The sequence below is a fragment of the Vigna unguiculata genome, chromosome 6 (assembly GCF_037176805.1).
Source record: "Vigna unguiculata cultivar grain cowpea cultivar isolate G323 ecotype 2 chromosome 6, ASM3717680v1, whole genome shotgun sequence".
Classification (NCBI taxonomy): Eukaryota; Viridiplantae; Streptophyta; class Magnoliopsida; order Fabales; family Fabaceae; genus Vigna; species Vigna unguiculata.
The window spans coordinates 41,429,925-41,453,793 of NC_140797.1; the positions used below are offsets into that span (position 1 = coordinate 41,429,925).

The window sequence follows — 23,869 nt, forward strand, 5'->3', positions numbered from 1 at the left end:
TTTTAGAAAGAAATTATTAAATTTATTTAAATTATTCGCTATATTATTTTAATCATATAATAAAAATAATTTTATACATTTTCATAATAGTTAATTATGACAAGGATAGGATTTACATACTACATATGAATGAATACATGTTCTGAAATACCACCGAACATAATCCAGAATTACATTCGCAAGTAGCCATCATATGCAAGTTTCAATTATAATTAAAAATACGTTGGCGAAAAAACCTTGGTCGTTGGTTCCTAGAAGTAGAGGTGTTGTTGAAAGAAGCCATGTGAGTCAACTCAGCTTCGATTCCTTCCTTTTTTTTCCTCCCTCCAACATCATTCCCTTCATTTTACACTCGACACATGGCTGCACTCACTTTCCTCGCCACTCTACTCTTCTCTCTCTCTATCTTTTTTTCTCTTATCCTCTGCTCAGCTTCATCACCACTTGGCTATGGCTACACCATCTCATCTCTTCACGCTTTTCCAAAACACAACTCTTTCATTGCACACCTTAACCTCATCAAACCTTCCTCTCTTTTCGGACCCGACATTCCTCACCTCTCCCTTCATGCCAGGTAATAACCACCAATTAACTTTTCTTAACACTTTATCATCTATGTACTTACATAAATCACCGTTTTTTGTTTTGGACATGGAAGCTTTGAGAACAAGGATAGGTTCAGACTCAGAATCACCGACTCCAACAACAAAAGATGGGAAATTCCCCAACATGTCATTCCCAGACCCTCCTCTTCTCAGTATCACCCTCTTCCCTTCCTCCATAGCAAACAAGCTTTCCAACACTCTCTCACTCTCACACATCCAGACTCAGACCTTGTTTTCACCCTCCACAACACCACCCCATTTGGCTTCACTCTGTCGCGCAAATCCTCCAGCGATGTTCTCTTTAATGCCGCACCAGACCCTTCCAACCCTCAAACTTTTCTTGTTTTCAAAGACCAGTACTTGCAGCTCTCCTCCTCGCTCCCACCGCAAAGAGCCTCTCTTTACGGCCTCGGGGAACACACCAAGAGCTCCTTCAAGCTCCGACCCAACCAGACCCTTACACTGTGGAATACAGATATTGCAAGCGCCAACCCGGACGTGAACCTTTATGGCTCTCACCCTTTTTACCTGGACGTGAGATCACCCTCCTCTGATGGAAGAGTGAAGGCTGGCACCTCACATGGGGTGTTGCTGCTCAACAGCAATGGAATGGATATTGTGTATGGCGGTGATCGCATTACTTATAAGGTCATTGGTGGGGTTTTTGATCTCTATTTCTTTGCTGGATCCTCCCCAGAGCTGGTTTTGGAACAGTACACTGAACTCATTGGCAGGCCTGCTCCAATGCCTTATTGGTCCTTTGGTAAGTCACAATACACCCTAGTGCTTAAGTTGAAGTTTTAAATTGCAGCCACAAATCATAGCAGTTTCCTTGCAATCTTTGATATTGCTAAAACTCAAACATGTTGTCTCAAGGTTGAGTTGAAGATTAATTATGGAACTTTATGATTTTACCTTTGGAGGTTAATCCACATTAGTAATATCTCTTCTGAAGGTTTTCATCAGTGTCGATGGGGATACAAGAACGTAAGTGATATACAGAGTGTGGTTGCCAACTATGCAAAAGCAGCTATACCCCTTGAAGTTATGTGGACGGATATTGATTACATGGATGCATTTAAAGATTTCACATTAGATCCCATCAACTTTCCGCTGGATAAGATGAGAAGCTTTGTTGACACTCTTCATCAAAATGGTCAGAAATACGTGCTTATCTTGGATCCAGGTACTTAATTTTGACACAGGATAAAAATCATATTGTGCTCTAAATGGTAGAGGACGTATCTATGTATCTTTTATTAATTGTTGGCAGATTTTGGAAACAGGTATCAATGTAAATGAGACATATGCAACCTATGTCAGAGGCTTGAAGGCTGATGCTTACATAAAGAGAAACGGAACCAATTATCTTGGTGAAGTTTGGCCTGGACCAGTTTATTACCCAGATTTTCTTAACCCTCAAAGCCAATCATTTTGGGGTGGGGAAATCAAATTATTTAGGGAGCTTCTCCCTTTTGATGGTCTTTGGCTTGACATGAATGAGTTATCTAATTTCATTACTTCTCCTCCCATTCCATCTTCTAATCTTGATAACCCTCCTTACAAAATTAACAATGGTGAAGTTGTACGATCCATTAATTACAGAACAGTCCCAGCCACATCTTTACACTACGGTAACATCACCGAGTATAATGCCCACAATTTGTATGGACTACTAGAATCCAAAGTAACAAACGAGGAACTGGTGAATATAACTGGTAAAAGGCCATTCATCCTGAGTAGATCAACTTTTGTAAGTTCTGGTAAGTATACTGCACATTGGACAGGAGATAATGCTGCTACATGGGATGATTTGGCATACTCAATTCCATCTATATTAAATTCTGGAATCTTTGGGATTCCAATGGTTGGAGCAGATATATGTGGTTTCGGTGGAAATACAACTGAAGAACTTTGCCGGCGCTGGATCCAGGTATTGATCCTCAAATGCAGTAATATAATAATATTTTTATATAGTGAAATGTTAAGTATTCAACGCTTTCCTTGCCTAAATATAAAAGTACTATGATTTTTGATTTGTTGAAAAGATTGGAGAGAGAAACTTTGAAATGCTATTTCATACACATCTAAATCGTTTTATGTTTATCAATGTAGTTGGGGGCTTTTTATCCCTTTGCCAGAGATCATTCAGTTATAAACTCCATCAGACAAGAGCTTTACATTTGGGAATCAGTTGCAGCATCAGCTAGGAAAGTGCTTGGACTTCGTTACCGTCTTCTCCCTTATTTCTACACATTAATGTATGAAGCACATACAAAAGGAACACCCATTGCACGACCTCTTTTCTTTTCATTCCCTGAGGATGTCACAACATACGAAATAAACTCTCAGTTTCTATTAGGCAGAGGGGTTTTGGTATCACCAGTACTACGATCTGGGGCAACCACTGTTGATGCGTACTTTCCTAAAGGAACCTGGTTTGACCTCTTTAATGTCTCAAATTCAGTGATCGCAGAATCAGGCAAGTATGTGACTCTTGATGCTCCACCAGATCACATAAATGTGCATGTTGGGGAAGGTAATGTTTTGGCCTTGCAAGGAGAAGCATTGACAACTGATGCTGCCCGGAAAACTGCATTTGAACTTGTGGTAGTTATCAGTGGCGGTGGAAATAGCTATGGTGAAGTGTATTTGGATGATGGGGAAGAACTAGACGTAGCAGGGGTGAAATATGAGTGGACATTGGTAAGCTTTTATGGGGCTGTATATAACAATAGCGTTGTTGTTACATCTAAGGTGACTAATGGAAGATTTGCTCTGGACCAAAGATGGATCATAGACAAGGTAACTTTGTTGGGGATACCTAAGCATCAGAAACTTAATAGAATGGATTTGTTAGGGAAAGAGTTGAGTATTGTGAATGGAACAAGTTCAATGACTAATGCAGTTATGAAGTCAGATTTTGATAGCTCCTCTGAGTTTGTTAGTGTACAAGTTTCAAAGTTGTCACTTCTTATTGGAAAAGAATTCAAGCTGGAGGTAGAAATCAAGTAGAAGGGTACCTCAAGAGGCCAAATTCCCACCAAGAATTTGTGCTTTTTCTCATGGCTGCATTTGGGTCCTTCTTTCTTCCACTGCGAAGATTACTATCAAGAAGTTCTTTTTCTCAGAGTCACTACACTAAAATTTATAAAACATCATGTTTGTATCATAATTAATAAATGTTACAGAATAATTTCATCATGGCTCTGAAACTCGAGCATAATCATATCTGCCTATCAATAATATTTGTGAACTATTATGTGTAACAAGTGAAGTTGGCCACTCATAATAAATGCCATAAAATTAGCAGTTACCTTTATGCAATGTTTCTTGGATCGTACCCTTATACCTCTAAACGTTCAATCCCTAATTGCATGCAGGCTAGCTAGTAATGCAGTGTCCACGAAACCTTGTGGGTTCATATCATATCCATAAAAGCATCCTCCGATGACTGTATTTTTTTTCGAGTAAAAATGATAACAAGAATTTAATACTCAGAATTTCGTTTGAGACATGAGAATGTGAGCCACCTTCATTAATATACTCTTAATTTTTTGGAACCAAAATAACTATTTTAAAAAAACTTCACTACAAATTAAGAATTTGTATTTTATAAACTCATAGCCTTTTATTGTTTTCAATATGCCTTAAATATTTATGAATTTTTTGATAAGTCTCCAGATTACCATTTTATTATCTCCAGATCATTTTGTAATAGTTTTAAGCCACTAAAACAGTCACAAAGAGTGTTTTTTTTTTTATCCTCTGGAAGACCCGTGGAAAAAGAAAAAAAAAAAAACCCTTGAACAGTGAAGGGTTTAAGAGCATAGGCGCCTTTGTGGTGTTGAGCTGAGTAGAGTATCGAACCAGACGAGGTTTCTCTTATTGAATTTGTTTCCACCATGTTTTCTCGCACTCGCACCTTTCCTTTCATCCCCATCGCCTCCAAAGGTATTACTTTTCTTCTGTCTTCTCTCTTTCTCTTTCTTCACTAACCTAACGTCGTTTCTCTTTCGCGATTCCCAATCAAGTGTGTGCCTCTCCACTCGAAGCTTCCTACTCCACCCACATTGTCGGCGATAAGCCCGTTCTGGTAAGTAACCCATAATCTTCTCATGAATTCAAATTTCTAAGCCATGCCTGCGCCATTGCCACCCACTGTTGTTCCACCAGGTTCGGGATTTTATTCATTCCGCACTCTACCACCCCTTACATGGCTACTTCTCCCGAAGATCGGGCTCCGTTGGAGTTCTTCCTAATGCTATCAAGTTCAATCAGCTTCAAGGTATCGCTCTTTGTATTTGTTTATCTGTTTTCGTTTAATTGATTTTCGAGAATTAATTAGTACTGTTTCTAGTTATTGTAAAATAAAATGAAGTTAATTTTGTTTTACTTTGTCTGAAGCAGGGTGAATAATGTACCTCATCCTATTGATAATGACCTTTTTACAATTTTGACTGCCGGTTATAAATCATAATATGGGGAATTAGTTTTAAAATATCTGCTTTGGATTGTTTCAGCTCAGACAGTTGATCTGTTCTCTGGATTCAAGCAAAACATTGAACTTCTTAAATTCCTGACCTATTTCAATTCAAACACTTGCTATATTTTAAGAAGTTGAATGACTCAATTTTACATTGGTTATAAATTTTCCCTGGTTTGTACTAATGTAATAGAGTGGTGACATTTCAGGCCGTAAAGCTTATATGAAATACTTGGATAATATTTACAGGCAGAGTGACATATCGTGGTTTACACCAGTGGAACTTTTTAAGGTACCCTCTCGATGTGATAAAGATTTTCTAGTCCTTAATTTGTAGAATAATGACTCAGAACGTGGTTTTTTATGGTTCCCAGTTTTGTATGTAGAATTTTTCTCTGTTTTTAAATAATTTATTACATCAAGAATTTATAGTTTCCATGAACTTTCAATCTTTAAGAACTATTATTAAGTCAAGCTCAACCTTCTTGTCAACAGGGGCCTGTAAACAATAGAAATTGATTTAAAGGATTAATCGGTCTCTGTTTTGGGCTGTGAGCATTACCTGCAAATTTATGGTGTTAAGACGGATGCATTTAGGGAAAGTTCAGGCAAGAATTGACTAGGCAAGGCATTTAAGTTAAAATTGAAAACAAGAAAAAAAAATTAATCTAGGCATCACACAGACAATGGGACTGAAGGACCAGGTCTGAATTAGATTCCCAAACTACAAAACCCACAAGGAAAACTTGGATGTTGAAAATATAGTTTAACAATTCACCCAATTCATCATTGGAATCTAAATGGAAAATCAAGCACATATTAGGACGTGAAAACTTTGGTATGCAATTTTTCAGGATTTGTGTTAGTATTTTTTCTTCAGTTTATCAATTTATAGTGAAATTAGTTTCTGGTGCTTGGAAAAGCTGTAGAACCTCAATGAATATTTTTGTTTCTCTTAAAAATTTCAGTCATCTATGTCTAAGCAGTGCTATAGCTCTTTCGTGTTTATTTATTTATGTATTTACTTTTGTAGCCATGGTATGCTCATGCTATTGCTGAAGCCATCATGCGCACGGCAAATTTCTCTGTTCCTCTAAAAGTAAGTGTCTTGCAGTCTTGTTGCATTTGATCAATGTCTTGACTAAGTTCATCTGGCATTTTTCCCCAATCTAAACTTCTCTCTTCATCCAGCAACTGGGCTATATGAGAGCCCTGCATGTGCTGCTATTCAGCACTAAACCACTTATCAGATAATGTTTCACTTATTAGATAATGTTTCACTTCTTTATAAGTATGTTTCATAACTTTATATTATCTCAATAAGCCTCGTATTTTCTTTTTGATAATATAATGTAGTAAGCATCTTAAATTTATCTTGTTTACACAGGCTGTTCCTTTTTACTACTTCAATCAGTAGTTGATACTATCCTCTAATTTGCAATCAGATATATGAAATTGGTGGTGGATCTGGAACTTGTGCCAAGGGTATAATGGATTACATAATGTTGAATGCTCCTGCAAAAGTTTATAACAGTATGACTTACACGTACGTGCCTTGATAGTCAATGTAATATATATTTATTATAAAACCAAATTATAGTGTTAGACACTGTTTTTAATTCTTATGTTAAGATAGTAGGTTTAACTTTTTGTTGTAATATATATCTATTGTCTGTGTAATTCATATATTGTATAATTCTCCCATTAGTAACTTCTATGTAGGTCAATCTTTACTTTGGGGCTTTTAATAATTTCGTTGCAATAATATTAAAGATGAATGATGTAGAAAATTATAAATTAGGAAGCTGTGTCCCTTTTGATTTTACTTGACTATATTCCATTCTCAGCCAATTTGGATGGCATGGTTTGGACCAATTCTGGAGGTAGTTTTCTTATATATTATAAATTATTTTCAATTTCTGATGCACTGAACTAAAATTGTCAAAATTGGTCTGGCCCAACGGGCCAGACTAGGCTGAGTTATTAAATATTACGCCTGATATGTACTAGGCCAATGTCACATGGCTTTGATGGGCTAGATGGGCCAGGCTGTTGATAGTTGCGGCCTTGCAGGAAAAATGTATATCCATTGAAAAGAAGAGAAATATTGTGAATGTTTAATTGAGAGGGTGAAAATAATTAGACTAGGAATAGATTTGTGCGGGCAGTATTAATATTATATATTTTTACTACATTTCAAATTTTAATAATAATAATTTATAGTTATACATGTGTATTATATTTACAAATGTTAAAAAGTTAGTGGGGCAGCTGCCCCACACTCACATGTGAATCCATCCCTGAGTAGGTTCATCATTTAGTAAATTTGTCTTGTGTATTCATTGGAATCATATGATTCAAATCTGAATTACTATCCTGTTTTTTTTTTTCTTTTACCACAGCTCAGTTGAGATTAGTCCTTCACTTGCTGAGGTGCAAAGAGAAACTGTTGGTGAAGTGCGCAGCCATATACCAAAGTTCAGGGTAGAATGTCGTGATGCTGCTGACAGGAGTGGATGGGGTAGAGTGCAATTATAATTCTTCCAAATTACACATTATTGCGGCTTACAATTATAAAGTGATTCAGAATATAAAGATTAAGCTATCCTATAGTCATTGTATTTACTATTATAATATTTAAAATTTTCATCATTATTATTGCTGAGGGTCTGCAATGGTAAGGCTGCCTCCATGTGACCTGGAGGTAATGTGTTCAAATATTTGAAACATCTTGTTTACTTGTGGGTAAGGTTGTGCACATTTTCCCTTTCCAAATCTTACTAAGTGGAAGCCTCATGCACTAGGTGTATTTTTTCCCCCTTTTTTCCTATTAATAATTTATAACAAAATGACAACAATGGAACAATAAATATGTCCCTTTTATTTTTCCCCGTGAGTCCTACAAGGATATTTCTATTTTTATAACATTTTGTAATGTCTATCATCTCCATTATTTACTTAATTTTCCTATTCCTCATTTCTTTAGTACTCAGGATCCTATTACAATACCCGTGTTGTTAGAAATCTTCATGCTTGAAGAATGCTTCAACTGGAATCACTTGTTGCTTTATTGTGTCTTTTCAAATGTTTTAATTTATATACGAGGGTATGGACTTCTATTTTTTCTTAGGGTACAATGTTGTGGAGGAAGAGAGGATATAGTGGACATCAATGGGTTGAATGGATGATGGTGCACTTTCAGATGTAGGACAAGCTTTAGATATTGCTTTCACACCTGTTGAAATTATGGGGTTTTAGGTCTAGAGGGATGAAAAGGAGAGTGAGACTTTGTATATTATTCTATTGATATTTTGACGGATTACAATGAGGTATAGGTTCTTAAAACCTAGAACACTAATACTTATTTATACTAACCGTATTCCTAATTTAAAAGGATACATATCATGAGATAAGGGAATATTGTAACCAATAGTAAGGAATGATAAGGAAATAGGGAAACTAAACTAATCCTGACGAATAATACAAGACGTTTTAAGATATGATCAAGATAATCTGATTGAATATTTATGGTACATGGACCTCAATTATTTACCTATCTTGCGCTTAAAAAGTTAATTTTGTCAAACTTCTTGCCTCTTATTTTGGATGTATGGTGACTTTGCTGGATAATTTTATGCAGTAATGCTAATGTTGTTCCCTTCTTTACAGGGAAGGTGGAGCAACAACCGTGTTGGGTAATAATGCTTGAGGTGTGTTTTATATTATTTCAATTGTTTCAAGCGGATGCTCTAAAACATCTTTCTGAAGCAAATAATGTATTAGAAAATGGGGGAGAAAGCACGTTTTATACCTCTAAAACCCTAAACTATGATGTTTTAGGGGATAAAATTGGTTAGAAGCCTATATCATGGTAGTGTCACTATGGCAAACAGAAAGTCACATTTTGGCTGCAGTGGCCACTATTGAAAACTCTACTATTTGAATTCCATAGCTGCCCATGGCTGCCTTGCTCTGCTGTTCTTCTATGGTGCTGCTACTGGATAACAACAATTAATTTACTTTGTGTAGGTACTTGATAATCTTCCACATGATCTTATCTATGCAGAGAATCAAATTTCTTCATGGATGGAAGTCTGGGTTGAGAGGCAACATGACCAGTAAGTATCAGCTTTATGTTTAGATGCTGAACATACTGGTGCACATACCCTTTGACACATATTCTAGTGCTTCATTAGGTAGTAGCTATTAGGAAATCTAACAAATATCTCATGATATTTTTTTATATCTTATAATATTTTAGAATATCCTTGATAATGCTTTTTATTTTATGATTTTGCTTTCTTATTTAATTAGCATCTTTGTAATTATAGGTCTAATCATTATCATATGTGTTAGATATAGTTTGATATTATTAAGATATTGTTAGATATTGATAACCACAATATCAAACAATATCTTCTATTTAATCTTTTTATTTTCAGTTACTCTTTTTACTTGTACCTCTCTCTATTATATATAGATTACCCTATGTGTGGTTTATACACAAGGGAGATTAATCTCAATCCCTATCTTCTTTATTCTCAACATGGTATCTAGAGCTTAAGGTTTTTTTTTCCGCTATCGCTGCCTCCACCTCTGCCGCCACCGCCGCTGCTGCCACCGGAGCCGCCGGCGCCACTGCCGGCGCCGCCGCCGGAGTAGTCGCCGGAGTAGTCGCCGGAGTAGTCGCCGGAGCCGTCGCCGGAGCCGTCGCCGGAGACGCTGCCGTAGCCGCTGCCGGAGCCGTCGCCGGAGCCGCTGCCGAAGTCGCCACCACCGTTGTCGTCGCCGGAGTGTTAGTTCCGACCGGCGACCATACAGTTTTGATCATCCCTCACGCGCCATTCGAAGCCGCATTCGAAGCCGCGTGTCTACTAATCCTTGGGTTTTTGATTCAGGAGCCACTGATCATATTACTGGTAACAAATCTTTGTTCTCTTCTTTATCCTCTACTAATCCTTTACCTTCTGTTACACTCGCTGATGGTTCTAGAGTCTCATCTCATGGTGTTGGCACTGTTAAACTTTTTCCTTCTTTAACCATTGATAATGTTCTTTATGTCCCTGGGTCTCCTTTTAACCTGTTGTCCATCAGTCGCCTAACTCGTTCTCTTGATTGTGTTGTTTCTTTTACCAACAATTCTGTCTGTTTACAGGATCGGAGTTCGAAACAGGTGATTGGCACAGGATATGAGTCTCATGGTCTTTATCATCTTCGTCCCTCTACACACATTGGTGCAGTTATGGAGTCTCCCTCTCTTATTCATGCTCAGTTTGGTCATCCAAGCCTTGCCAAGTTACAACAGCTTGTCCCTGCCTTGTCCAAGTTGTCTCGTTTGGATTGTGAGTCGTGTCAATTAGGCAAGCATACTCGTACTTCTTTTCCTCGTAGTGTCACACGTGATGCTTCGTCCCCTTTTGCCTTGGTTCACTCTGACATTTGGGGTCCTAGCCGCGTTAAGTCTACTTTAGGTTTTCAATACTTTGTTACTTTCATTGATGATTACTCCAGATGCACTTGGTTATTTCTAATGAAACATCGTTCGGAATTATTTCATATCTTTCAATCTTTTTTTAATGAAATTAAAACTCAGTTTGGTGTTTCTATTAGAGTTTTGCGTAGTGATAATGGCCGTGAATATCTTTCTCATTCTTTCAAACAATTTATGGCTTCTCACGGTATTCTGCATCAAACTTCTTGTGCTTATACCCCTCAACAAAATGGTGTAGCTGAACGTAAAAATAGACATCTTATGGAAACCACTCGCACTCTTTTAATTCATGGCGAGGTTCCTGAACATTTCTGGGGTGATGCCATTCTTACTGCCTGTTATCTCATTAATCGTATGCCTTCTTCGGTTTTAAAGAATAACATACCTCACTCCATTTTATTCCCTCATGAACCTCTTCATCCCTTACCTTTAAGAGTTTTCGGGTCTACATGTTTTGTTCATAATTTTAGTCCTGGTCTTGACAAGCTTTCTCCTAGATCACATAAGTGTGTTTTCTTAGGGTTTACAAGATCACAAAGAGGATACAAATGTTTTTCTCCTTTTCTTAACCGTTATTTTGTGTCTGCAGATGTCACCTTTAATGAGTTCTCCCTTTATTTTAAGAGTCAATCTTCACCTCTGACTCCATCCAATCCTGACAACTCTTCTAATACCTTTAACGTTCCTATTGTTTGTGACCCTCTTACTGTGTCTTCTTCACCCTCGGTTCCTGCTCCACAGTCACCTGCTCTTCCACCACCTCTTCAGGTTTATAGTCGCCGTAATCGATCACAACCACCACCATGTGACTCCACTCCAGTGCCAACTACTCTGTCTCCTCCGGCTCTGACACCTGAGTCTGACCTTCCCATTGCCCTCCGAAAAGGTATGCGTTCTACCCGTAATCCCTCTCCCCATTATATTGCTTTGAGTTATCATCGCTTGTCATTACCTTTTTATACATGTCTTTCCTCTCTTTCTTCTGTGACCATTCCAAAAATTGTCCGTGACGCTTTAGCCCATCCTGGTTGGCGTCAGGCCATGGCAGATGAATTAAGTGCTCTTCATAATAGTGGAACTTGGGAACTGGTCCCGTTGCCGTCTGGGAAATCTGTTGTTGGTTGCAGGTGGGTGTTTGCTATCAAAGTTGGACCTGATGGTACTATTGATCGCCTCAAAGCTCGTCTTGTAGCCAAAGGTTATACTCAAATTTTTGGGTTGGATTATGGAGATACTTTTTCCCCCGTGGCAAAGATGGCTTCTGTTCGTTTATTTATCGCCATGGCCACTCTTAAACAATGGCCTCTTTATCAACTGGATGTTAAGAATGCTTTCCTCAATGGTGATTTGCAAGAGGAAATTTATATGGAGCAACCTCCTGGGTTTGTTGCTCAGGGGGAGTCTTCTGGGATGGTATGTCGTCTTCGCAAATCACTATATGGCCTAAAACAATCTCCTAGGGCCTGGTTTGGAAAGTTTAGCAATGTTGTTCAACAATTTGGTATGACTCGGTGTGAAACAGATCATTCTGTTTTTTATCAACACTCGAGTGCTGGATGTGTTTACTTGATAGTATATGTTGATGACATCGTTCTTACAGGGAGTAACAACCATGGCATCTCTCAGTTGAAACAACATATCTGTCACCATTTTCAGACCAAAGATCTTGGCAAACTCAGATATTTCTTGGGTATTGAGGTGGCACAGTCCAATGATGGTATTGTTATATCTCAAAGAAAGTATGCCATGGATATTCTGGAGGAAACTGGATTGATGAGTTCAAAGTCTGTTGATACACCCATGGATCCCAATACTAAACTTCTACCAAATCAGGGGGAGCCTATATCTGATCCTGAGCAGTATAGACGATTGGTTGGGAAATTGAATTATCTTACCGTTACTCGTCCTGACATTTCCTTTGCAGTCAGTGTGGTAAGCCAATTTCTTAATTTTCCATCTGAAGATCATTGGAATGCAGTCATTCGCATCTTGAAGTATATTAAAAAATCTCCTGGAAAAGGATTGTTATATGGTTCTAATAACCATACAAGAGTTGTTTGCTATTCAGATGCTGATTGGGCAGGATCTCCTTCTGATAGAAGATCTACATCTGGGTATTGTGTCTCCATTGGTGGTAACTTGATCTCGTGGAAAAGTAAGAAACAGAGTGTTGTAACAAGATCTAGTGCAGAAGCAGAATATAGAGCTATGGCCTCAGCTGCCTGTGAACTTGTTTGGCTCAAGCAATTGCTTCAAGAGTTACAATTTGGAGATATTACTCAAATGACACTTGTATGTGACAATCAAGCTGCCCTTCATATTAGCTCTAATCCTGTCTTTCATGAGAGGACTAAACACATTGAGATTGATTGTCATTTCGTTCGGGAAAAGGTTATGTCTGGAGACATCAAGACTGAGTTTGTTAACAAGTGATCAGTTAGCAGATATTTTTACGAAGTCTTTACGGGGGCCTAGAATTGATTATATTTGTAACAAGCTTGGCACATACGATTTGTATGCTCCAGCTTGAGGGGGAGTGTTAGATATAGTTTGATATTATTAAGATATTGTTAGATACTGATAACCACAATATCAAACAATATCTTCTATTTAATCTTTTTATTTTCAGTTACTCTTTTTACTTGTACCTCTCTCTATTATAAATAGATTACCCTATGTGTGGTTTATACACAAGGGAGATTAATCTCAATCCCTATCTTCTTTATTCTCAACAATATGAATAGGAATATTATTTCGTATATTAATGTGTATTTGTTTCATTAACTCTATATAAAACGGACTTCAATATTGTGTACTTACAGTTTCAATATTTCTTGCATCTAAAATTTTCTTTTTAAAAACCTCATATTAGAGCTGTACCAATTAGTCTCCTCTTCCATCGTGTCTGTTTTTTTAAATGTGATGTGACTGTTATTTTTCTGCTGTTCTAATTTATTTTACCACTGGAAAAATCTGTGACAAGTGTTGTTCGCCAACATTGTCTTTCCCAATAGGTAATGCTTGCCAGCACCAACTTTTCTAGCGACACACCTTGTGCTTGCCCTTTCAGGAGTTTGCCCTGTTGTTTTTGATCATGGCTTCCTCTAGTACTACACCTCACTTCTTTGATAATCCCCTGACAACTTTTGCTACGTATGACAATTTCCTCTACTGGTATGAGCATATCGCTAGACCATTTTTTCTACTACTTTGGTGTTTGTTATGCAACTTTTTTCTCACCAAAGGTCATTAAAGTGACTTCTATTCCCATCCACGATCATTGGCTCTTTTGCCTTAACTAAACCATATTTTTGGGTAGTCACTTCTATTCCTGTGGATGATTATTTCGATGGTGAATTGTGTCGTTTATGGCTCATAATATCATAGCTCTCTGTCCTAGATGTCGTCAGATTTACTTTCACGTTTAAATATTTTCGGTCTCCAGTTATATTGGATTCAAGCTTCCAAATGAGGATTGAGAAAGTCGGACCTTGCTTTGCTTGATTGTTTGCCAAGAAATTTCTCAGTTTGATGATTATTCTAGCTATTTTGCTGTGCCATCTTTGTAGTTATTCTCTCTGGCTTCTCCAGCATCCGAGTTATCTTTCCAACAATTTTTTTTGGTGGAATTCAGTTTTTATGTTTTCTAACTATTTGTTATTTGTGGAGAAATGAATTGTTTTTGTTGCAACAAGTTGAAAGCTTAGTAAGATATATAGCCTGAGGGGGGTTGTTAGAAAAATCTAGGTAATATTTAATGATACTTTTTCTACATCTAAAATATTTTGAAGTATCCTTGACTATATGTTAAGATTTATTTTTATTTTCTATGCTATGATATTTTTCCTTATTTAATTAGGATCTTTATAATTTTAGGCCTATTATATGATGCGAATAGGAATATTATCTCCAATATTTTTTGTATTTATTGTATTAATTCTATTCAAAATATACACCAATGTGGGTAGTCAAGAAGAAACAGTTTCAACATTATCTATTTTTCTCTCATTTGAAAGGGCAGTAACCACAGAGTAAAAAAGAAGAAAGATGTTTTCATTTATCATTTAAGTGATTATGAAATCATAACATTATTATTTGGCCTCCTTATTAGTGAGACATTCAGTGAGTTATACAAGCCCATGCAAGACTCATTAATCACACGTTGTGTTGAGATCATGGACTTGGATAAAACCAACACAACTCACAGCAGTGCAGTATCTACTACTCTGAAAAGCATTTGGTCTAAGGTTTACCCAAAACCACGTAGATGTTGGCTACCGACCGGTTGCTTGGTAAGAGTCTCTTAAATCTTCCCTAAGTCTCTCACACATAAATTGATTATTGCATTTATTATCGTTTCTTTCTCAGAAATTACTTGAGGTTCTCCATGAGGTGTTGCCAAAGATGTCTTTGATTGCCTCTGATTTCAACTACCTGCCAGATGTGAAGTTACCTGGTGAAAGAGCTCCCTTGGTTTCAACTAAAGTATATTCTTCTTATACTTTTAACAAAACCACTGTTGTCTGTGTTTGCATCTTGTAGACTTTAGAGAGAAGTTTAATTAACCGAGTTTCCCTTATGAATGGCAGAAAGATGGGAGCAGCACAGATTATGACAGTTATATGGAGGCTAAGGTTCACTTTATTTCTAGCTTCTTTCACTTTCAACTTTTTTTTTTCTCCTTATTCTCACTTGTTCACTTCGTCTGGTGTCGTACATTATAGTGGATACTCTGTGTTGCTTGACACACAATCTTAAATTTAATACTATGTTTTAAGTATTATTTCGTAAGTTATGGTGAGGCACTCATGATTTGCTAAAGGTAATTGCTACAGAAGCCGTTGAACGTGACAGTTTGAACGTACTAGAAGTTTTACATTTAATAATTTTAGGGTTAAATATCTTTTTGGTCCCTCAAGTTTCAGTAATTTTTGGAATTAGTCCCTCATCAAAACTTTTGACCAATTTAGTCTTTCATCTTTCAAAATGCGTGAATTTAGTCCTTTTAACCAAATTTTGTTAAGTTTATCTGACGTTTCAAGCACATTTCATGATAGTATTTGAGTTAACATTGAAGCAAAAATGTGTCGAACAATGTAAATAATTTAAATACTATCATGAAATACGTTTGAAACGTCAGATAAACTTAACAAAATTTGGTTTAAAGGATTAAATTCACGCATTTTGAAAGATGAAGGACTAAATTGGTCAAAAGTTTTGATGAGGGACTAATTCCAAATTTCGCTGAAACTTGAGGGACCAAAAACATATTTAACCCATAATTTTATTCAATAAATTCGTATGGCATGATAACATGTGTTTAATAATACGGACTGTATGGTCTAGGAAGTAGGCATTTTTTTGTAAGATGATTAAAAGATGTTGAGAGTCAAATAGGATCATAAATTAAATAAGTGCGAGCCAAAGCTGTTTAGAAGAACCAATAAGGTGCTTTATCCATTTATTTATTTTATGATAGAAACTCCCTTCAAACAGGCTAGGACCAGCTTTTATGCGTTGTTGAGAGGAACCATTTTCGTTAGTTACTAGTGATCAGGAACGATCTAAATTACAAACATATATTTCCTTACAAGAAACTTAAAAGGCCGTTGGGAGCATAAATGCCTTGGTGGTATAATAATATGAAGAACCTGAAGCATAGCATAAATGTCTTGGTACTAGTGTAGTTTAAATTGCCATTCTTTAGCAAGTTTCTTTAAATTGCAAGATGAAATGATGTTTTAAAAGTTATCCCCGTGATTGATATTACTTGCCTGTCTCTTACTAAACACAAGTGATTGAGTATTTCATATTAATTTCTGGATCGTTTTGTTATTTCCACTTGCATCATATGACTATTTAAGCTCAGTTACCATTTCACACGTGTACAGAACTAATTACGCATGCTGTCTTGTCATAGAACAATTTCTTCCTTTAACATGTGTTTACCTTTTGCAGGGTGACGCTGATATCTTCTTTCCTACAGACTTTTGGCTCTTGGAGCGAATAGATCATTATTGTTCTGGGTGGCTAAAACTTCATGGTGATCATACGTCAAAAAAAGGAAAGAAAAGGAGAACAATTACGGTAAGGCAATACCAGATGTCTTTTGCTTCAAATGGTTAGCAACTTAGTGTTTTCTTGCTCAATGGTTTATATTTGATGTAGCTGGAAACATCATCTTTCATGGAGGAGTTTGGTTTACCCACAAAAACGAGAACCAAGGATGGATACAACCCACTCTTGGATGACTTCAAAAATACCAAATTTTATCTTAGTGTCCCTACACACAATATTAAGTAGCTATAGTCATGCTCAATACAAGTACTCTCATTCACAAGGACGTGCCACGGACGTGTACCATCATTTCATGGTCTTTGAGCATAAATGAGTTTCAAAGTACCGTGTCTGCGGTCATACGTAATCGATGGCATTTTTTTCCTTGGACATGTAGCCTTCCTATCTGATACCCCTCAAATTGTTTGATTTAATTGTAATACACATTTTTACATAGGTTTTAGATCAACACGACTTTTATAGATCACAATAATCTTTGTAACATCGTATTTGGTAGAATTCTGATTTGTACACTGCAAGATCTTACCCTCAAGGTATATACCTCGCCAAGTGATACCTCATCCTCAAGAATTTGAAGATGAAAAGAAACATCTACTCTCTCAATAAAAGTTGAAAGATTATAAAGGCTTTACGAATGAGAGATTAAAAATATGATTTTTATTATTAATAATGATGAAATTTAAGTATTTGGGAGTGGTAAATGCTTCAATATTTTTAATAAGCTATGATATTACTATAAAAGCTTCAATATTAACCAACATATAATTCCCATGTGTTTAAAGTAGTTGGTGGAGGTTTTCAAAAGAAAATTAACATAGACATACAAAGACCCTACTACAAACTCAACTTCTAGCAATAACAACTCAGCTTATGAAGGCACCACTACAAACGACAATATAAATACATCAGAAACATTCAACATAAGCATTTTATAAAGCATTTCTACCATCATTATTTGAAAATGAGATGGAATGCTGTAACTGAGTACTGATAGCTCCCTTCTTGGAGAAGAAGATGAACAAGCATCCATGAGTTTCTCCCAACCATGAATCAGAACATGAACTGCTGAAAATGAGACATATTCAACAATTAATTACCCTATTGGTGGTTAGGTATAATGTCTAATAACCAAAATGATTTCATATATATATATATATATATATATATATATATATATATATATATATATTACATGAGAAGAACAAAAATAAGAAAACTCACCTATTACTTTTTATTGTTCCATAGGTACAACCTTGGGGTCCCATGACTTTGACGCAGAATATCCATCCCAAGGATGCCAATCTTGAACCCGAGCAAGCTCAACTTGGTCACCTTTTTTCTCTGCATTACTTTTCCTAACCAATCCATGAATCCCTTCTAATTCAAATGTGATCTCTTTCATAGTTGGACGTTTCCTTCCATTCAACTCTAAGCATCTATTTGCAAGATTAGCAACGGCAATGATTTGTCCCTTCTCTGCTTCTTTCACAACTCTTTTGTCAATAATCTCAAACAGATTGTCCTCCTCCAGACACTCAACAAAATATGATGCTAAACTCTTGAACTCTCCAGAACTCGCTGGTGATATTGGTTTTTGGCCTGTTAGAAGTTCAGCAAGAACTACTCCAAAACTGTACACATCGCTTTTCTCTGTAAATTGACTGGTGTGAAAATATTCAGGATCCAAATAACCAAAGGTACCTTGAACAACTGTAGTAAGATGAGTAGCATCAACAGAAATTACCCGGGATGTTCCAAAATCTGCAATTTTTGCCCTATACTTTTCATCCAATAGTATATTTGTGGATTTGATATCTCTATGATAAATGGGTTTAGATGCAACTGAGTGCAGGTAAAATAGAGCTCCTGCAATTTCCGTGCCAATTCTCAAACACATCTCCCATGTCATTGGTAATAACTCCTTCTTCTGATCATGCAAATATTCAAAAAGATTACCATTAGGAATGAATTCATAAACAAGAAGGGGAATTTCTGTCTCCAAACAACATCCTAACAACCTAACCACATTTCTATTGTTGATTTGTGAGAGAATGACAAACTCATTGATGAACTCTTCAACATTTCCTTCCACCTTAAACTTCTTCACTGCAACAATTCTACCATCTACTAGCATTCCTTTGTAAACAGTGCCTTGCCCTCCTTTTCCAACAACTCTATCCGTATTAAAGTTGTCAGTGGCTTTCTCTAAATCATCCAAGCTAAAGAGAATAGCTTTCTCTACATTAGCTTCATTAGATGACATTCTTTGTTGCAACAACAAACCACCATTGTTTTTGAAGAACTTCTGTTTACGTTTCTCTATCACTCTCTTCCTTACAACCTTATACAACAACCATAGACCAAGGAGAAAAATGACAGATCCCAGACTTGACGAAACTCCTACACAAATTTGTCACGATAAATTCATGGATTGTAATTTGTCCATTACAAAAGTTGTTGTGCATGCATCTATAGTAGTAACAAAACGAAAATTCACAGAGATGCAGTTAACAATCTGGAAATTACAAAAAACTATTTATATATATATATATATATATATATATATAATCATATTTAGATAACTTTTCATAAATACTTATAAAAAATAAAATGAATTTCTATCACAATAAAATTACCTTATATAAGTTAATTTGTAGAAACTTTCTTTTTTGTGCTATAATTAGAAAGTTTTATTAGTCTAAATCTATATTTATACATGGTAGTCTTCATAACTACCTTTATAAATTAATACGCACCTACTATAGCCCAGTTCTTCGTTAGACTGTGATTGTAACCTGGGATGGATGAAACATCAGAAACCAAGTTAGATTATAGGTTTTACTTTACATGTATATATTAATCTCTTGAGGTAAACTTGAACTTATGAGACTGCATGGAATTAATTAATTTGACGGCAATATTTGAACTGTACTTAGATAGATTTTAGATCATATTTTAAAGATGTATGCATACAACAATGATAAAACGAGAAAACCTGAGCAATGTTAAATACAATATCAGTTGTAGCACAGTATAAATAAAAGTTACGGCATAGAGATCACACCAGTGCAGCCTCCTGCAACGTAGGGATTGCCATAGAAGCCTCCTAAGCAGTAGCATTGCCAACCAGTGCTTGTGTTTTGTGAAGATCCAAAATTAGAGCGACTACAAGTGGCATGATCTGATTCTGAAAGGAGTTGACGGGTAGAATTGTGAAGCATGTTGTCCAAAATCTCCCACTCAAGCATTGCAGGAACATAATCCGAACTGTTAAGCCCATACGTATCTCGCTGGTACAAGTCTCGATATCCAATGAATGCATAACGACACTTTTCACTCCCAGTGTCATTGTTTTTGGTGTTCAAATCTTCAAGTGTTGCGTTATATTCTGAGAGATAGTTGGGCAGTGAAGTCTCGCAGCAGTACCTGCCACTGCAACTACTTATCGAGCCCAAGTTACCGTTGACTTCTTCACTGTCGTCACAAATGGACACACAGCAACCAACAGTGGACCCGTTGGATTGAAAAAAAGCAAGGTTGTTGCATCCAACGGCCACAAACATGTTGAATTTCTGGGAATACACAAAAGGGCTTCCTCTCAGGTTGATTACTTCTGGCTTCGCTCTTCTGCTTGGGCAATTCCAACGGAAAATTGGATTCATGATATATACCCAATTCAAGCCTAGGGCTATCACTTCCAGATTTAAAGACTTTAAGTAGGGTTTTTGACCTTCGGAAGTTTCTCTGCATTCTACTTCAAACCACTTGCCTACGTAGCATTTGGGATCTTTCATTCCAAAAGGGTAAGAGATTTCAACACCTCCACATCTGAAACTACACCCAGGTTTTGCTATAATAAGCCCTTCTGTATAATATGTCTCTGCAGGATATGTCAGTGTAGGATATGACAGTGCAGAATATGCCAGAGCATACATAGGCAATGTTATGAACATCATGATGATGATGAGAAATTGTATTTGCAGAATCATTGTGGCTAAAACAGTGATCTCAATATATCTATACCAGATAATTTGAAGAAGCTTATATTTATGCATAACTTAAGTCAACTCTGCTTAATGAGTTTTTGAGTATTTTATTGATCTACTGGGAGTCAATAATATTACCTTTATATTTTCTAATATAATATTACATTAATAAATTTTAAATTATTTTGTGTTTGCTTATCTATCTCGGTCAGCACACAAGTGGAGAGTTGTTATTTGTAATTTTGGTATTATAAAGTAATTTGCTTTTCACTGAAAGTTCGTTTAATTTGAATAATTCTCCATTTCCTACAGTGGTGAGCTATGAGGAGATGATGGTTTGACCGAGATGGATGGGTGAAATTCTCATAACAAATTCAAAGAAATTTCCTCATCATCTTCACTCTCCAAATAGCCAAAATGTCATGTTAAGATATCTATATATAACTTAGACTTGTTTTTATTAATATATTATCAAATATCTTTTGTTTGAACAGTACTCATTTATTTAATTCCTCACCTCCATTTAAAAACTGATCATTGTTTAATTGATCAACAATTGAAATGTTCGTTGACTCAGGACATTTATACTAAGATAAATACTTATCTTTCGGAGTGAATATATATATATATATATATATATATATATATATATATATATATATATATATATATATATATATATGTGTGTGTGTGTGTGTCATGTTTCATGCTTCTATATTTGTTATGCTATTATTAATTAATTTAACTTTTGTTCTTGCAAAGACTAGCTATATTGATCTTATAAGATCACTAACTCGGTTGAGAACTCCTCCATTGTTTATCTTTCTGGATCTTTTTGGCTTTCGGTTTTCTTGTTGATTTAAGATGGGGTACATGCAAAAGTAGATTAAAGCTGAAGTCAATTTTAATTTAATCTCAGAGCTTAAGGATCCTTATGTTTTAGAAGCTCACCTTTCTCCAATGATGATGTAGCTCGATAGTTGACAATGTTCGTTTCTTGGCCGATATATCTGACTGGCCAAGCAAAGTCGAGTGGTGGCCGAGTGGATAATAGTACATTGACCTCCAGGCTCCAACATATGTGTAGAGTTTACTTTTTGAAAGAAAAATTCATAATTTTTCATAGTAAATATATATTAGTGTATAACATGGTTCGTTTACAAGATAAATTACATAATTCATATATAATTATGTAATTATATATATATATATATATTTAAAAAACCGTATATCTTTTATTGAACATAAAATTTGAAGAATTTTCTTGACCTAACATGAAATTAAGAACAGTCGTGCCAAAATAGTTTTGTCCATTGACTTTGGAAGTTAACATCTAATTTATAAGTAAATCATTTATAAAAGTAATAACAGAATCACAACATACAAAATTAACCACCAAAATATCAATTCTCTCCTAAACAATAATATGTTAATAAAATTTAAACTAAATATAAGATGAACTTAGGTCCATAAACTTTAGGTTGACTTTTTGATGTCTCGTCCATCTTCAAGTATTGGATAGGACCTTGGACGATTGAGATGGTACACAACCCCAGTCTTAAGCCGAAGTGTCTAAGGTGTAAAGGTTGAAAAAATTCGCTAAACTCAATATTGAATACTTCCTTACCAAAATTTTTTCAATTGTTTTGACTCATTTTCTTGTCTTGTTAGTTTTTAAATTTGGTGTTATCTCTTTTCAGGTAGCCACTTTTTTTTCCACTCTACTGCTCTACTTTTTCTCACCCCATCCTTAGGTAAGTTTCTCTCTTTTATGTTAAATTATGATGTAATATCTCTATTTTGCATAGAACTGTCAAACTCGGTTAGAATCATAGGTCAACTCGACCCATCATGGGTTCGAGTCGTTATACTGGTTAATTTTTTACCCAGTCCACCAACAATCCGACTCACTTGAGCTGAACCTGTGGTGAGCCGGATTGGTGAGCCAACCGCATGTAAAGGGTTACACAAATATTTTTTATTATATTGAACTTTTTATTTTGATCGAATTAAGTTGTTTGTAATTTATTGTTAGAAATTTGTATTTTTGTGATTTTGGTTTGAATATGGAGTTTAACATCATTTTGGATTATATATGTATTGTATTGAATTTTATTTAGACAATCAGAATTATAATTTAGTTGTTTTGTAACCCAAGAAAAAACAATTGTAGTTTTTTAATTGAGTCAATATGTTTAATCCACTAACCCATAGTGGGCCGAGTTGAGTTCAATTTTTTTTTTGTCACTAATAAGTGAATCGGGTTGGATTAACTCACTAAGTAACCAATCCGTAGTTTGGATTGATTCACTAAGTGACCAATCCGTAGTTTGAATTGACTCACTAAATGACCAATCCGTAGTTGACCGAACTAAACTAGGCCACATGGCCGTTTTCACCACTCTAATTTTACACCGGTGATTCATGCAATGGTTTAATATGCATGAGTTTTAGAACCTTGGATAAATAAAACAATGATATATGGATGTTATCGCAATCATTAATCACTAAAACATTGATTATGTGATGGTTGAGGTTTTAGAATTTATTTGTTAAAGATTATAACATGTGTATATCACTTAAACATTGTTGGTAGACTCAAGTATAGAATTAGGCATTGCAAGGAGGGTTTACAAAATTAATTATTCTTTTATTCTATCTTCAAATTTTACTCAATTTGTAATTCATTTGAATCATTCTTAATGATATAGAAATTGTTAATATTTCTTGAATAAATCCATCATGAAGATTAGTGCTTTGCTATATGAAGTTTAATAAAATTTGATAAAGATAAGTTCTAGCGAGACGAATGAATATCAAATTTAAGCTTAAATATGTTCCAAGTCTATGATAATTTTATAATCTTCTTGAGTCTCATTAAGTTTTTTTTTATTATCTTATAAAATTTTAAAACTTTTCAATTTCTGGTTTTTTTTTTTAATATTTTTTGAATTTTTTTTTATTTTTAACACGTGTTACTACACAGTTGTGCCGCGTGTCACATTTTGACACGTGACACAACTATGAAGTGACACGTGTAAAAAATTAAAAAATTCAAAAAAACCAGAAATTGACACGTGACATTGACTTTAACATTGTCTGGTCAAACTAACAGTAAACACCAAATTGAGTCATTTTTTAAGAAAATAAAGACCAAATTGAGACAACAAAAAATTTGAAGACCAAATTGAAATTTCATGACAAATAGAGGAATTAAAAGAGT

The 23,869-nt window shown here is 35.5% G+C and overlaps 2 protein-coding genes and 1 pseudogene across 3 annotated transcripts; 2 read left to right on the plus strand and 1 right to left on the minus strand.

The window, feature by feature from the left end:
- The first annotated feature begins 278 nt into the window (after positions 1–278).
- LOC114188639 (alpha-glucosidase-like) lies at positions 279–3,927 on the plus strand. The gene is made up of 5 exons (XM_028077204.2): positions 279–574; positions 659–1,368; positions 1,561–1,791; positions 1,892–2,538; positions 2,721–3,927. Exons 1-5 carry the CDS (start codon positions 360–362, stop codon positions 3,618–3,620), a joined length of 2,703 nt encoding a protein of 900 aa, XP_027933005.1. The 5' UTR covers positions 279–359; the 3' UTR covers positions 3,621–3,927.
- Positions 3,928–4,379: 452 nt separating this feature from the next.
- Positions 4,380–17,172, plus strand: LOC114186651 (NADH dehydrogenase ubiquinone complex I, assembly factor-like protein (DUF185)). The gene is made up of 14 exons (XM_028074620.2): positions 4,380–4,559; positions 4,640–4,701; positions 4,782–4,893; positions 5,301–5,383; positions 6,125–6,190; positions 6,537–6,637; positions 7,494–7,612; positions 8,761–8,801; positions 9,121–9,209; positions 14,694–14,874; positions 14,951–15,067; positions 15,172–15,216; positions 16,541–16,669; positions 16,751–17,172. Exons 1-14 carry the CDS (start codon positions 4,511–4,513, stop codon positions 16,883–16,885), a joined length of 1,329 nt encoding a protein of 442 aa, XP_027930421.1. The 5' UTR covers positions 4,380–4,510; the 3' UTR covers positions 16,886–17,172.
- Positions 17,173–17,891: 719 nt separating this feature from the next.
- On the minus strand, positions 17,892–20,711 carry LOC114187054 (wall-associated receptor kinase-like 10; annotated as a pseudogene). Its single transcript, XR_014995882.1, has 3 exons — positions 19,725–20,711; positions 19,417–19,455; positions 17,892–19,060 (listed from the first exon to the last, which is right to left on the minus strand). The product of XR_014995882.1 is annotated as a wall-associated receptor kinase-like 10 (transcript).
- Between the last annotated feature and the right edge of the window lie 3,158 nt (positions 20,712–23,869).